The sequence below is a fragment of the Eschrichtius robustus genome, chromosome 7, assembly GCF_028021215.1.
Source record: "Eschrichtius robustus isolate mEscRob2 chromosome 7, mEscRob2.pri, whole genome shotgun sequence".
Lineage (NCBI taxonomy): Eukaryota > Metazoa > Chordata > Mammalia > Artiodactyla > Eschrichtiidae > Eschrichtius > Eschrichtius robustus.
Genome location: NC_090830.1, coordinates 3,636,775 through 3,652,039, shown reverse-complemented (window position 1 = coordinate 3,652,039; position 15,265 = coordinate 3,636,775). Strand labels below are relative to the sequence as shown.

The following is a 15,265-nucleotide window of genomic DNA, read 5'->3' as shown; positions in this document are numbered from 1 at the left end:
AGGCCAAGATATTTGAAAGTAAATTGTGAGCCCATCTGCCAGCTGGGGGCCCGCTGAGACAAAGGGAAGATGCTCGCTGGCCAGGAGACCCTTAATCCAGTCGGAGCAACTTTAACACATTCATTTCCACGCTGCTTGGACCTTTCCTTGAAGATGTTACTCCGAAAAGATCTTTCCTGCTTGCTATCAGCTTAGTCACAGTTTTAGATTGAGCTATAGCTCACAGGTTGTATAAATCTAGGCCAGCTGAGGGGAAAATCTCCACAGGGTTCCATCTAAGTTATAAATAAATAGGTGATGACTTTTTATTTGTGTGTGTAAGGTTCATAATAAGAAAACTTGAATTTTAAAAATTACTGTGAATTACAAAGATTAAAAAAATAGCCCTGAAATCAAATTGAACAATAATTTGCAGAGCGCTTATGTGTATAAGTCATCGTCCTACCTAGATCCTAGGAAAATGCAAAAATGAATGAGGAGCAGCCGTCTGTGCATTCAGTGAGAGAGGACACATCTGGTGGATGGGTATGCGATCAATGGTGTTAATAAGCGTTTACAGAACTAGGGTCCTAACCCCTGAAGATGAACAGATCACTTCAGAAAGTTCCCAAATTCTTAATGGGTTAACCAAAGATTAGGTGTTGGTTTTCGTCTGGCCTCATTTACCAATTTTACTGACTTTTAAACACCCCAACCAACCCACCTTCAGAGTGGGGCAAAATATTTAATATAAAGTAGGTGGTGCTGCTTACTTTATTTTTTAGCAAACTACAATTCCTCCATTTGGGGCAGCCCTAAGGTTATTTTCCAAAAGACCCGTGTTTTTTTCAAGTTCTAAGAAATAAATTATAGCACTCCTCTTTGGTAATTACAGTAAATTATTTACCTTTGGTACTCTTAGAAACATGCACTGGCGACATTAATTATTGAAACAATGAATTGTATCCCACAAAAAGGTATGACCGCCGTCATGTAATATTTATCGAGGCTGGGGTGTGCCAGCCCATGGGGATCCCTTTGACTCCTTCCTAACTCCCCGACTCTCACACCTCCTAAGTCACTCACAGGAACTTTGTCATAACACAAATGAGCAAATGTATAATCAATTAAAAGACTTGTTCAAAACAATGAGCCATGTGTCCCGATATTTGTCCCAGGTTTTCTTTCTTTCCATAGAGTTTTGCAGAGGCTTATGGGCAGGCCTAGCAATTTTAATAACCTAAATACAGACAAATAAAATGCTCTTCCTACAATGCATCCACTGAAACACAAAAATAAGGCACTTCATCTGAGCCTATGATTTTTATAGAGATGAAGTGGTCACTTCATTTGCAAGCTACCTGTCTCTGAACACTTTTTTCTACAGACGAATGTTTACTTAAAACAGAAATGTGCCGTTTGAACTGCTTACTTATTTTAGTCAACAATATGAATTTCAAGATGTTCTGACACGTCATTGTGCATGGTATCGTGGTACCAGGAAAAGCTCTTCTTCCGTTTGGTTACTGAACCAATAGACATTTAAAATGATAAACAGGTCACTACGTGTGATGATGGTTAAAAAAGATGAACTCGAGATGGCTCTTAAACTTCCCACAGCAAGTAGGGGTGCTCCCAGGGCTTAATGGAAAAGCTTGGCTTTAGAGCTGAGTCACAGACTTGGATTTGAAAACTGCCTTTGCCATTTGTGAATAGAGAGCACTTCTTTCCCACTCCTAAGTTTTCCATTTTAGAAAGGCAACTCAATTGTGTCACTGTGGGCCTCGCCCTGTCCCTTTATATTCAGGAAATGTGATTTCTTTATCTAAGTGGTAGATTTGGGAAAGGTAGCTGGGAAGGCTCCGCTCAGATCCAGTTTTCACTCTCATGGGCCTGAGCTTGGTCACAGAGGGCAGACATCCCCCCTCTGCTCCCCTAAACAGACCTCCGTGAGGGGGGCTGCCTGCCCTGGGTCGCTGATGCTGGCCACTGGGTAGGGGGTCTGCTCACTTCAGGGGTTCAGTTACCAGGCCCACTTGGCTCAGACACTCAGCCAGCCCTCAACCTGGCCTCCATCAGGAATAAAGGAGGTATTTTGCCTTTGACTGTTCTTTTTCTTTATTTATTAAAAGCCCCCTTGGAGATGTCCCAACATTACTTACTGCTTTTATGATCCTTAGAATGTCTCTTAACTTTTCTCAGTCTCAGTTTCCTCATTTTCAAATTGATGATTGGTTGATAGGAAGATTAAGTGAGAATGTACACCAGAAATCTGGCACCAAGGCCAGGGCTGGCATGCTGTGGTCGTTTCTACTTTTCAAAGGATTTTCAACGGACATATGTATAATTGCTTCTATTTTTCTTTTTTTTTTTTTTCAGTTGCTTCTACTCTTCAAAGAACTTTTATTTATGTGAGCTCATTTGTTAAAACCTGATAATTTGTGGAGAAAGCGGAGCAAAAACAAGTATATTCCAGGGCCAGCACTGGTCCTTTACAGTTACATATACAGGATGCCTATATGAAATCAACACAGCCCGCTCAGTTAGAAGAACGTAACTTCTAAATGCCTAAGTCTTACTTATTGACTCAAAAACATTTAAATTTCTATGTTAACAGCAATACTGCAACCTACTCTGTCAACTCTATGTCAGGGACTATCCTAGGCCTTTTACATTACTTTGTTCTTTGACTCTTCAGGACGGAGTAGCCTTGGGAGATAATATTATACCATTTTACAAACGAGGAAACTGAAGTTCAGAGAGAGACTTGAAAAATTTGACAACACGAAGTCAATACCCAGTGCTGCGTGGCTTTAGTAGAACACTATGTTAAGGAAAGGTTCACACTGACTTAAGAAGACCTTTTACTCCCAAGTCAAAAATGATTATGAATAAGCACATCATTTTTCATCTTGGAAGTGATATCAAGGATACTATTAAAATCAAAATGCACATTACTCAATAGAGTCTAAAGCCTGACTAATGATGATATCACTGTCTCCAAGAGGTTCATACTTTCCCAAAATAGCTTCTCGCTAGCCCTGTTCATCAGAGAAAAGAGGAGAGCAAGTACACACTGGCCTCACCAGTGAGGACACACCCAAATGCCCAGGACTGGAAATAAATGTCCAGGCACAGACGAAAAGAGGTAGAAGGCAAGAAAGTACTTGCAAGGAAAAGAAAAAGAAATCCAGTTAATTCCAGTATCAGCTAATTCTCCAGGCTGCTGACTGTCAACCTCCAGTGCTGGACGACACCAGTTAAGGTCCTTGTCTGTCCGCTTGGCTACCCCTGGCAGAAGGTGGTCCTGCAGATGAACGGGTGGTCTTGATATTGCTAATGCTACCGGCCCCAGGTAAAACTCACAGCAACAGGTCACACGGAGAATGAAGTGCATCTCATCTGAAAAACTGTAAACACGATCTAGTTGGGAAACAGCTGGATGATGTAACCAGACTGGGAGCCCAGGAGAGCAAAGGCTTCTCAAAGTCGATACCCAGCACTCGGTGGCTTTCGTAGTTATCCCTGTCAAGGATAACTTGAGCCTGTGGCCACACATCGGACAGGGCCAGGGCAGGGGCACCCACGTGGGTGTCAGATCCCCTAGACAGAGAACAGATGATTGGGTTTGAGGTGGGCTGCATCACTTCATAGCCCAGCGACCGGCAAGTCAAAAAACCTCACTGAAAAAACCCTCATTTCTGCATGTGAGTAATGGGTGGATAATGTTAACTGCCCCAACTCACCATAAGAATGGAATGACCCAAGTAATATGAAAGTGATATGAAAATTCTAAATTGCTATGCAAACAGAATCACAGATAATAATAATAATCTTGATACTCCCAGATGTTTTATAATTGAATTTATTTCTTAAATTTATATAACACTGCGGCCCCGTATATAGCTTTTTAGGATGGCATATGTTTTATCAGACTATAGGGGGTAGCCTGCTGGATTAACAAATAATAGTGGCCTTTTGGCCATGACAAAATACTTGTTTAAACACTGACTCTTCCAGCTGAATATGCTTCACTCAGGCCTGCCATACTTTGCTTATGAGAGTGGCACTGCAGCCTAGGGCAGCAGCAGAATGGGTTCAAGCAGCCATCAGACCTAAGTTTTATTCTCAGCTGTACCACCGAATGTCACCTAATGTGACAATGGACAAGTAAAACACTCAGCCCCAGGCTCTTTGTCTGTGAAGTGGTACTGATAATACCTAGTCCATAAGGTGGCTGAAAGCACAGAGTGAGATGAGCCGTTTGATAAAATGTATGGCAGGTGCTGCCCTGAGTGTTATAATTATTATGATCTATGGCAGATAACTGAGTGAAATGGCAAACTGCTGCTGAAACAGACAGTAGGTCTGTCTGGACATCCACCACGACTATCTGGGAATATTCTTTTAAGAAATGGATTCCATCTTAAAAGAAAGCAAAGGTCTGATTCATAGTAACAGAGAAGAGAATGGTGGTTACCATAGGCTGGGGGGTGGAGGAAAAGAGGAGATGTGGCTCAAAGGGGACAAACTTTCAGTTATAAGATGAAGAAATTCTGGAAACCTGATGCACGGCATGTGACTGCAATGAATAAAAATGGATTATATACTTGAAATTTGCTAAGAGAGTAGATCTCAAGTGTTCTCACTACACCCCCAAAAATGGTAATTATGGGAGGTGACTGATGTGTTAATTAGCTTGACCGTGGACATAATTTCACAATGAAGACATGTTTCAAAACATCATGTATACCTTAAATTCCATAAAAGAAAACCTCATTCAAGCAGCAAAATAAAATACAAATTAAGAGCTTACTAAAGCAGGTCTTTTTTTCCCTAAAGTATTTCTTTTCTTGAAATCAACTCTTATTACCCCCAAGACTTATTTGAGACCAGAATACAAACCAAAATGAAGTTGCGTTCTGGAGATTTCCAAATCGGATTGGTTTCAAGATAATTTAGCTACTAACTTCAACAAGAGAAGGTGACTCAAGGTCAGCATAGAAGCTGAGAGCATTAACACATCAACATCCGGCTCAAGACGTCTACACGAACTGTACTACCTTAAGTTACAAGACAAACCTCTCTGCCTTAAAAAAAAAAAAAAAAATCTGTAATCTTGCTGACCAATCTGTGAGAGGTGTTGAGTGGATCACTTAAGTAATGCTGGCAAAGCACCCTGAAGAGGAAAAAGCAGGATATTAAATGTCACTAGTCAAAGGTGCTTATCTTCCAAGGGACTATCTCTAGAAAATCTTTAATCCCAGGCTGGTGACCTTCTGCCACCATGCACATTCCTGAGAGCCCTTTAGAAATCAGCTTCAAGGAAAGAAATGGGAAAGTTAATCTGCCGATGGAGGGGGAAGGGGGCGGGCAGGGGTGGAATGGGGTGGGCAGGGACGGGAGGAAGGATTATTAGCGTAACCAGCCTTTTGGGTTGTTCATTCTTCTCCTTTTCTATTACTGAGATCATGGGAAAGGGCGGGTCTTGAAAAAATAAACATGAATTTCTCCCAAAGAACTCTCCAATTTGCACATTCCTTGCTAATATACCAAGTATTAGTACACAGCACAATATGTAACTAAATATACATGAGATCATCCTTAGCCTGCCAAAAGACCAAGTCCAACCCAAAGGATCTGGAATCCTAGACTGGGAGATAAATGTGAAGAGTTAGGGGGTGGACGATGTAACAGCCGCTTCCAGGTACACGGAGGCTATCAAGAGGCCTCCACTACTGGCTCCAGAATGATCTCCACTGTTACCCAACAGCCAGTGCAACAGTTTACACACTAGTTTAGTTACACCTTCCAAACTGGTCACCATTGGAAGCCCCGCGACTAGTCCCCTTAGGCACAAACCACGTGGGCGAATCTGTCCTGCAAAGGGAAGTCTGCAAGATGAAAGCAACCTAACGAGAGAGGGGCAGGGCCCTGCCGCTGCCCCGTTTCTCTCTTTTTGTAGACACATGGCATGTACGTCAACAGAACTGAAAGGCAATGGAAGATCCTCATTCCTTAGTGATCAACTGGTAAAGAATGCCTTTCTAGACATTTTTGCTAGGAAACACCCAGGTTGCTGGCTACTAAATCCCAGCTCTTTTTTTTTTATATTATTTTTCTTTATTCTTTTTTTTTTTTTGAGCTGTGACACACAGCTTGCAGGATCTTAGTTCCCTGACCAGGGATCAAACCCGGGAGCCCAGCAGTGGAAGTGTGGAGTTCTAACCACTGGACTGCCAGGGAGTTCCCTCATTTTCTTTTTATTTGGTTAAAATAAGACTTATTCCTAGAGAGAAAGCATAAACTAACAGAATCTCAAGGTTGAACTGTACTTTGAGATTCTAGAAGACTTTCTACGTTGCCCTTGGTAGATGGTTGTTCAGGCCAGGTTTGACCACCACCAAGAGCAAGCATATTAGTGAGGACAGAAGTCCAAATTAAACTGGCTTAAGACACCCCAGGGGTGGGGGCAGGTTGAGATTAATGTACTGGTTTATATAGTGGGAAAGTCCGGGTGGTGCAACTTCAGGCGTGGCTGCATCCAGCCACGGCTCAAAAGATGGTAGGAATTCTTCGTCTTCATGGTACATCCCCAGGAGCTTTGGGTTTACATCACCTTTACAGCTTAGCAACCCTGAAGGCTAGACAAAATCGCATTAGACTGGCTGAGATTTTATATTTCATCTCAATGTAATCACTATAACCCAGGACAAGGAATCCTCTGAATGGCCAGATTTGAGGCCCATCCTTGGGGAAGAGGAGAGGGAGGGATTCAGCCCCTTCTAAACTACACTGACTGAGAAAAGAGTGGGTGTAGGGGTTTGAGCATCAGATCCTGTCACTGCCACCTAAAGAAAGTGGGATGGGTGTCTGCAGGTGAAAACCCATGTCCCTAAGTGATTTCTGCTCTTCTCCCATCTTTGAATAACTGCCAGAAATCATACTGAATTAAATGTTTCTGCCCACAGTACACATCCCAATGACTTGTGGGGTCATTCAAGGGAAGTGTAATTAACTGGGTAGCCTGCACAGTATTTTTAGAGCACTGTTACACCTTCTACTTCATATCTATGTAAAGGTCAACTATTTCCATTCCTTTAAAGATGGCTTCTATGCCATAATTTTTAGTATAATAATTTTCTCCATAATTTTCATAACTTGCTGCTGAATATAAGCTGTAACTGTTGTCAGTTCCTTTTAAAGCACATTCAATAAGAACTTAGAATTAGAAACAAGCATAATGAAGAACATGTGTCTAAATATAATCTTTCATGCTAAAAAAAGGGATACAGAGGATGGCACCGCCCCATGTTAAGAATACTAACAAGTCTGAGATCCTGGAGGGCAGAGTGTGAAGTTCTCCGCTGGTTCCCTTCTCACACTGAATGATGCAGATAGAGAGTGGAGTGGTGTGAAAATATACATGTATAACTGAGTCACGCTGCTGTACAGAAGACATTAACACAACATTGTAAAGCAACTATACTTCAATAAAATTTTTTTAAAAAAGGAGGCAACCTAGAGCCATATGGCCAGTGATTCTGCCACTTACCAGCTGTGTCCCCTGGGGTGAGTTACTTCAGCTGTCTGTACCTCAGTTTCTTCATCTTTTTAATGGAGCAGAGAAATGATCTCATAGGGGTTTTTGTGCAATGTAACTTCGGTACTAATTCTAAAACACTTAGAATACTGCCTGGCACATAGTAGGAGCTGTTTTCAACACCATCACCGCAAGCATCACCACCTTATCTCCTGATGCCATGGCATCTAATGAACAGTATTCCATTTATGTCATGGGGACTGGCTGACCTGGATTCATAACACGGCAATTACAAGAGCCATACCAGCCAGTTGCTTTCAATAGTTGTGTCAGAAGAAATGAAAGAACCTATCTATTATACTCATCCTTGACAACCAGGCTTCAGTTGCGAGTAAACCCTGTTCCTTATTACCTCCTTTTGGGAAAGGAATGTTTCTTAGAGCAACGGATGTTACTCTAAGACATTCTGACACACACAAATCTCAGCTTATAAAACAAATACATTAGATGTTGACTGACCAATATACGAAAAGATCCCGGCCATAGTTGCTTTCGGGCAGTGCTTCCTAACTAGAGGTGCATCCAGGTATCATCCGTGGAACTCTGAAAAACACACGTGCCCAAGAACCCAGCCGGGGAGACTCCAATTCGGTACACATCTTCATCTCCAAAGAGCCACTTGGTGATTCCAGTGTGTGCCCTCAACTAAGAACTCTCACTAGGAATCAGGGGCTTTCAACTCTGGGCACATTTAAAAATCGCACGACAAGGCCCCCCAGGGCCCCGGAAGGAGGAACTGAACAGTCATGTCCTTAAAGGTTCTCCGGGTGATTCTGGGGACCAATCGGGGCCGAGTGTTACTGCCTTAAAGAATAAAACCTTCTGACAAATGCAAGACATGATTTATTTACATACACATTTTCAGAAGCATATCTACAGGCGATTCTGGATTACAAGGTAAAGGGAAGGTAAAGGAAAACAGAGTTCATGAATAATCCAATATCCCAGTACAAACAAGTCAACTCTTGATATCCATGGGGGAATTAAGTAGTTTACAGACTAATCATGACTAAGGCCCAGCAAGGAATGGGGATGGGCTTCCTTCTCTCAGCCTTACTCCCCAGCTCTGGCCTCCACACCTCTGGCCTCCACACCGGCCTTCAAACCAGCACAGGTTCTTAGGAACATGGGGGTGGCAGGCCTAACCACCCTGGATCTCAACTGTACTTTAACTGTGGTTAATGTGCAAACGGATTAATCAGCAGCAGAATAATAAAGAGGCAACTATGCTTTGTATGGGTGAACTCTACTCTTTTTAAAAAAAAAACAAAATGATAAGTTAATTTTTATTCATTTTTCACCTTTTCTTGTCAAAGCAACTTTAACTGGGCAATGACAAGGCAGTTTTAAATTGGACAGTAAGTCATATATCATTGCTAAATTTAGGAATTCTAAATATTTCAGATTTCTTGCATGCTTTCAGACAAAATCAATACTGCGGACAAACTCCGTTTTGAAATTTATCCATGCGGATTTTGAGACATGATAGACATCAACTAATAATTTTTTGTCACTTAATTCTAACATAAAGTGTTTAAATGCACTTCTGAAGTAAATGCTTCTCATGAGTCATGCCCCGTGTAACTAGACTCTTCCCTCTTAAAGCCTCTCTTTTGAGGAATTAGCCTTTTCTCTCTCTTCTATGATAAATGAGACATGGGATGAAATAAGTTAATACACCTCTTTCAGAATTTGTTTTCCCCTTTCCTCCCAGTTTTTATTTTATTTTAATTTAATTTAATTTTATACAAAATAAAAAAGTTGAAAAAGCTGTATGAGGAATATTCATATACACTCAACCTAGATTCAACAATTAACATTTGGCCATATTTGATTTTCTTCTCTCACTCCATGCATATACTTTTGGCTGAACCATCTGAAAATAAATAGCTGACAAAGATTACTTCACTCCTGAAAACGTCAGCATGCCTGCCCCTGGAAGAGGGATACTCCCTGTAGAGCTTCAATACTATTATCACTGTTCGGAAAATGAACAGTAATTTCCTAACAGTATAGCTTGTACATTTTCAAATGCCCCCAACTGTCCCTAAAATGTCTTTATGATATTCATATCTTTTTTCCCAAGTCTCTGGTGAATTTATCATGGAGTCATGTGACGTGCTCATTAAACGTGCTCGTTCCACGAGAAATGCCTGTCAGACCACGGATTCTCTGTGGCCATTAAAGAAAGCAGCTTCCTGCTTCTGTAGTTATCAACTTAAGATTTATCTGTAAAGCTTTCAAGGTGTCCTAAGCTCTCCTTTCTTCTGACTGGCCTACAGAGGGTTTGCGGTGTCCACAGAGGTATCTTTGAAATTGGAGCAGGAACAAACTATACAAAAGAACATCAGCTTTACCGCAAACGTTCTCTCTAGCCTTCATTTCTTTTCACGGATCCTTCATTCTGAGTAAATGTTGCCCCGCCATTCTACCTGTGTAAGTAGGTCTCGGCAGTAGCTAACAGGTAACGGTGTGAGAACACTCAGAAGCCTGTTTGTAGCCTTGTAGCATTGCAAGCATTTATATTTTACTTTAAGGTTGATGTGCAGAAATTGAGTGGCTGTGTAACTATGGTGGTAAAAGTGGTGGAGATGGCGGTGCAGGTGATGGTGGCAGTGGAGGTGAGGTCACGGTGATAATGGTGGTGGCGGCCTCCATTTCAGGCCCTTGCCCCCCAAACAAGTATATATTCAGAAATATAAACCATAATTAGGGTCAGCTGACAATTTGCTACTCCATCACATAATAGCAAAATGTTCAAGGAATCTCCTTTCACTTGCAATTTTGTAAGTTTTGTGGGGTTCCCTTAGAGCACAGAGAATTTCACGTATTTCTACACTTGTAAGTGTTAGCAATATATCCACTAACATCTCAGTTCAACTGGGAACATAAAGAGATCACGATCACCCAACTAGGATAATGACCACAGCCAACCAAGCAGAGAGTTCTTCAGAAAATCTCAACCAATACCTGGGCAACACTTTACACCCAAGAACTTAGCTTCATTATTTGAGATAAGTGCTTTCTCTGGTGCTAACGCCCATTTAAACCATGGCATGTACCTATAATCATTCTACAAAGGGTGTTTTTTTGACCAAACACTGAAGAGTCACTGCAGTCAGCTCTGTAAGACCTGCTTGCTAAGAATGTTCCAGAGAGTATAAAGCATTAAAATATGTATTGTGGGTCCTTGTGAAGTACAACGTACATCTGTGTGTCTGGAAGTCGGCATCTCCAGACAGATGGGAACCCTCAAGGTGTGACGACCCGCAGCTTAACCTCTAACTTGGTGATGATAAGTGTCCGTCACTTATTCATCTGCCCCAATTTACCTTCATTATGTAGTGAATCAATAAGTCCAGCATAACTTCACCGTTTACATTGTTTAAATATTACAGGCCACCTTCAAAATTAGTTTTATGGTCCAGTTTCATCCATCACCAGCTCCTGACTGTGCACATTTAACATCAGGTATTGTGTGTATCTAGAATAATGACCCATCCTGAGCCCCTACGCAGCAGGACTCTGTTACTGAGACTTCCTGTAATAAACCAGTATCTATTCAACCGCAGTTAACAGAAAGAAGAAATTGCATAAACACCAAATGAAGCTAGCAGAGGTTCTAGTAGAAAGCAAAATACTGGCATGCCTTGAGAAGGCCCATCCCAGGCAGCTTTGAAGCTAAGGGACCAAAAACATGACCAATCTAATCTTTAACTTGCTAAAAACAATTTCAGCAAATTCCAACATGCATACATAGTTTGTTGAGCAAAACCTAACCTTCATTTGGATAATGTCAGCAACTGTAGCTACCAATTATTATTACCTCTCTTTTATTTACTTATTTATGCATTTATTTATTTTATTTATTTATTTTTGGCCTCGCTGCACGGCTTGTGGGATCTTAGTTCCCTGGCCAGGGATTGAACCTGGGCCCTCAGCAGTGAGAGTGCGGAGTCCTAACCACCGGACTGCCAGGGAATTCCCTTAACTCTCTTTTTTAAAAACTGCAAGATTTGGCCAAGAAATGAGAAAGGTATCCATGCCTTTCCTAGAACTTTTCTAAGTTCCTCTTTGTGGGATGAGATTGATATGCAGAAGAGAGGGATATTTCGATTTATGGTACAATTGATTTTTTCTTTCACTGGCAGTACAGGAAGACTTACAAATGCAAAACCAAACATGCAGAAACAGAGTTTTTGTCATGCGACAAAGAACGTGATTCCATCGTACAAATGAAAGTTTAACGACGGAAGAAGATTTGACAGAGAACGCGTACCTGCTCTTTGGATGGCACCAGGAGTTCTTCGATCGTCATGCTGTCCCGCGCGAAGGAGCTTCTGTTCAAGGTGTAAGACCTATCCGAACTGAAGGAGCGGAGGCTGTTGTTGTTACAGTTAACCATTCAAGAGTGGGAGGTGATGATGAGATGGATAAAAGAACGTTAATGCATGCAACTTTAAGAACAGGCAAGATGGCCAAAAACATCAAGAAAAGTCGTTCTTGAAAAGACATCACCAAAAATAAAATCCCTTATACTTTAGGAAATTTCTTAAGCTTAGACCACCTCATGATCAGGTTTTGTTTAAAATTAGGCGAGTTGGTGTTCCATCTTTGAGAAGGTGAAATGTGTGAAAACTTGGATATTTCACTATGACAGTCAAACCAACATGACTCCAGATGACTGCAGATAATTTGATAACTAGAGAGATTTTTCTCGGTTAAGACCTTCTTTTAGAGTCTCCTCCCTCTCTGGTCCCTATTTGTCTATCTCGCACTACTGAATGGAATTACGGTGCTGTAAATGTATCCGTTAATAAGGCTTTGGGAACTAGATGTGTATTTAACCTATCGAGAGCTCTGGTTTATAGTTGCTTCTCATGGAAAACATGAAGAAGGAAGGAGGGTTATGAATACACCTTACATTATCGTCTTTGCCATCTTTCTGGCCTGGAAAAATTCAAATTCCACGTATGGTTATCTTGTCTTTCCTTACTGTACGCTTTTTTTCTTTGCTTCTTCTCTTCTCCTTTCTAGCCCCTCTCAAATCCTCTACACAGCCTTTGAACTTCCCAGAATGCAGGACTCCTGACGTCCTGAAGTGCCAGTCACCACCTTGACCTCGAAACTAAATACCAAGAGGGCTTGGGGGATGGGCAAAATGGGTGAAGGTGGTCAAAACGTATAAACTTTCAGTTATAAAATGTGAATACTTCACATTTAGTTACTTGCTTATTTTCATTTTCTCAAATCACATTTTATTTTATATGACTTCCAGTTATAAGTCCTGAGGATTTAATGTACAGCATGCTGACCATCGTTTATAATACTGTTTTGTATGTTTGAAAGTTGCTAAGAGAGATTTTTTTTTTTGGCCGTGCCACGCAGCATGTGGGATCTTAGTTCCCCGACCAGGGATCGAACCCGTGCCCCCTGCAGTGGAAGTGCGGAGTCTCAACCACTGGACCGCCAGGGAATTCCTGAGAGTAAATCTTAAAAGTTCTCATCATAATAAAAAAAAAAAATGTGTAATTATGCATGGTGATGAATGTTAACTGGACTTATTGTGATGATAGTTTTGCAATATATATGTATATTGAATCATTATGTTATATAGCTGAAACTAACATAATGTTATATGTCAATTATATCTCAATTTAAAAGAAAAGAGACCAATAGAGTCAGGGACCCAGGTAACCCTGCATATATCCAGGCAGGCTGGAATGGCAGCTCATCTGAGCCTTGGCGGAACCCTCGTGATCCTTCAGGAACAAAGAGGATGGAGGCTTGTGAGAAGCCGCTCCGAGGCCATCTTCCACTTGCCTCCCTACCAGGTAGGCTGTCATGAGGTAGCTTTTCATTGCCTCCCATTCTGAAAGAGGTCTGAGGCTTCCTGCCCTGCCCTCCTTGGAAGAGAGCGTTCTGGAATTGGCTCCTTAGCAATGGGGCAGCCCACAGCTAGCGTGGTAGACATACAGCCCCTTTGGTTTTGGTATCATCCTTTCTGGTGTGGAGGACAAGGGCCACGGGAAGTTAGCCCCGCCTAGGAAGTAATAAACTGTCTGAATTTAAATGTGGCTGCTCGAATCTTTACCAGCAGAATCTGGCAGACTTCAGCCTGGCCGTGCCTTTGTCTGTGCTTGACAGGGGAAAGAGCAAAGGAGAGGTTAACTAAGGAATGATTCTGTGCTTGCACAAAATGATTTCTTCCCCCACTGCCTATATTAAAGGCATATATGGATATATTTTAGATATACCAAAGAGTATCCAAAAGTGGGGATTTTTATATCAAGATACAGAGGCCCCCAAATGACAGGCATAATTCTAAGTATCTACACAAATGGCTAGGTACATGCTTCTAGGATGAGAGCCTTACTTTCTCCAAAATAACCATCATTCTTCAGAGTCATTATTTGGTGTATTCAGCAAATACTTACTAAGTGACTATTATGAGAGGGACACAATATCAGAAAATGGATATAGAAGCAAAAAAAAAAAAGAGCATTATCCCTGCATAGAGCTTACCCAGTAAGCCATGTGACTCTGACCTCTTGCACCGTTGGGCCTCCAGTGCCCAATCATATATGACCCATCACTCTTTTCTTTTCCTGTTTTTGTTACAAACTTTTGTTACTCCTGTTTCTAGCCCCATCCCTTCTCTCAGATGCAATATAAGCTTCCTAAAAGCAGGAATTCTCTTTCTACTTTCTAACTCAACGCTATCCAACAGAACTTTCTTTTCCACCAGAATGATGGACACGTACTCAGTCTGCACTGTCCAATACACTGAGCACCTGAAGTGCGGCTAGTGTGACGGAAGAACTGCATTTAATTTTATTTAATTTTAATTCATCTTAATTTAAATAATCCTATGTGCCTGGCAGCTAGACCATTAGATAGTGCAACTTCTACGTACTTATAGCAAGACCCCATTTTGCCCCAGTGATGTGATTTGAGAGGCACAGGAAGTTCCACACTGCATCAGGTATTCATTTCTTTACATTTTGGTTCCCACGGCATATGGTAATATTGGTGGTACGTGAGAACAGTTTTATTGTATATGTGAACAAACACAAGTTTTTTTTTAATGATGACACATTCATTTTAACTTTACTTTTTCAACATATCTAAGATGTGTTGTTTTTTTAAAACATCCTTTCTTTCTTTTAACTTACGTAGGAGCGCCAGCGAAAGAACAGAGCCTAGAATTGGGAGCTACCAATGGAAAAGTCTAAAGATGTCCTCATTTTACATAAAGTCATTTGACATAATTCCTACTCCTGACCAATTCACATTAGGCAGGTGGAGCCGATTAAAGGCATCAAGCTGCACTCTGAATCCTTAATATATTGAAGTATTGATACTTTCAGCTACTAAAATGAGAGATTATTTGCATGGGGGTCTGGAAGGCATTAAATTGTTTTTCACTGAGGTCAACGATATTATTTGCAGCCATCAGTATACCCTAAGCGTTAAACAGAGGAAATGTTAGAAAAACACATGCCTCAGATTTCTGAAGTTATACTAAAGTACCTAGCACAACTCAGAACAGCACCCAGCAAACAAACAGCCCTTCCAATCAAGACTTTTCCTTCAAACCCAGTGCAATTTCTCCAGTTATTTCATGCACTATGCGACTTTGTTAAGGGAAATAAATTCCTCACGTATTCAGTCAACTTTGCA

At 41.3% G+C, this 15,265-nt stretch overlaps 1 protein-coding gene across 4 annotated transcripts in view; it reads right to left on the bottom strand.

Annotated features, from left to right (window-relative positions):
• The window catches only part of ANK3 (ankyrin 3), a 686,366-nt gene that overhangs the window by 91,737 nt on the left and 579,364 nt on the right, over positions 1-15,265 (bottom strand). For all 4 annotated transcript variants that reach the window (XM_068547493.1, XM_068547494.1, XM_068547492.1 and 1 more), the window contains one exon: positions 11,862-11,964. In XM_068547493.1, coding sequence (XP_068403594.1) covers positions 11,862-11,964 — 103 coding nt within the window. The remainder of the gene's footprint in view (positions 1-11,861; positions 11,965-15,265) is intronic.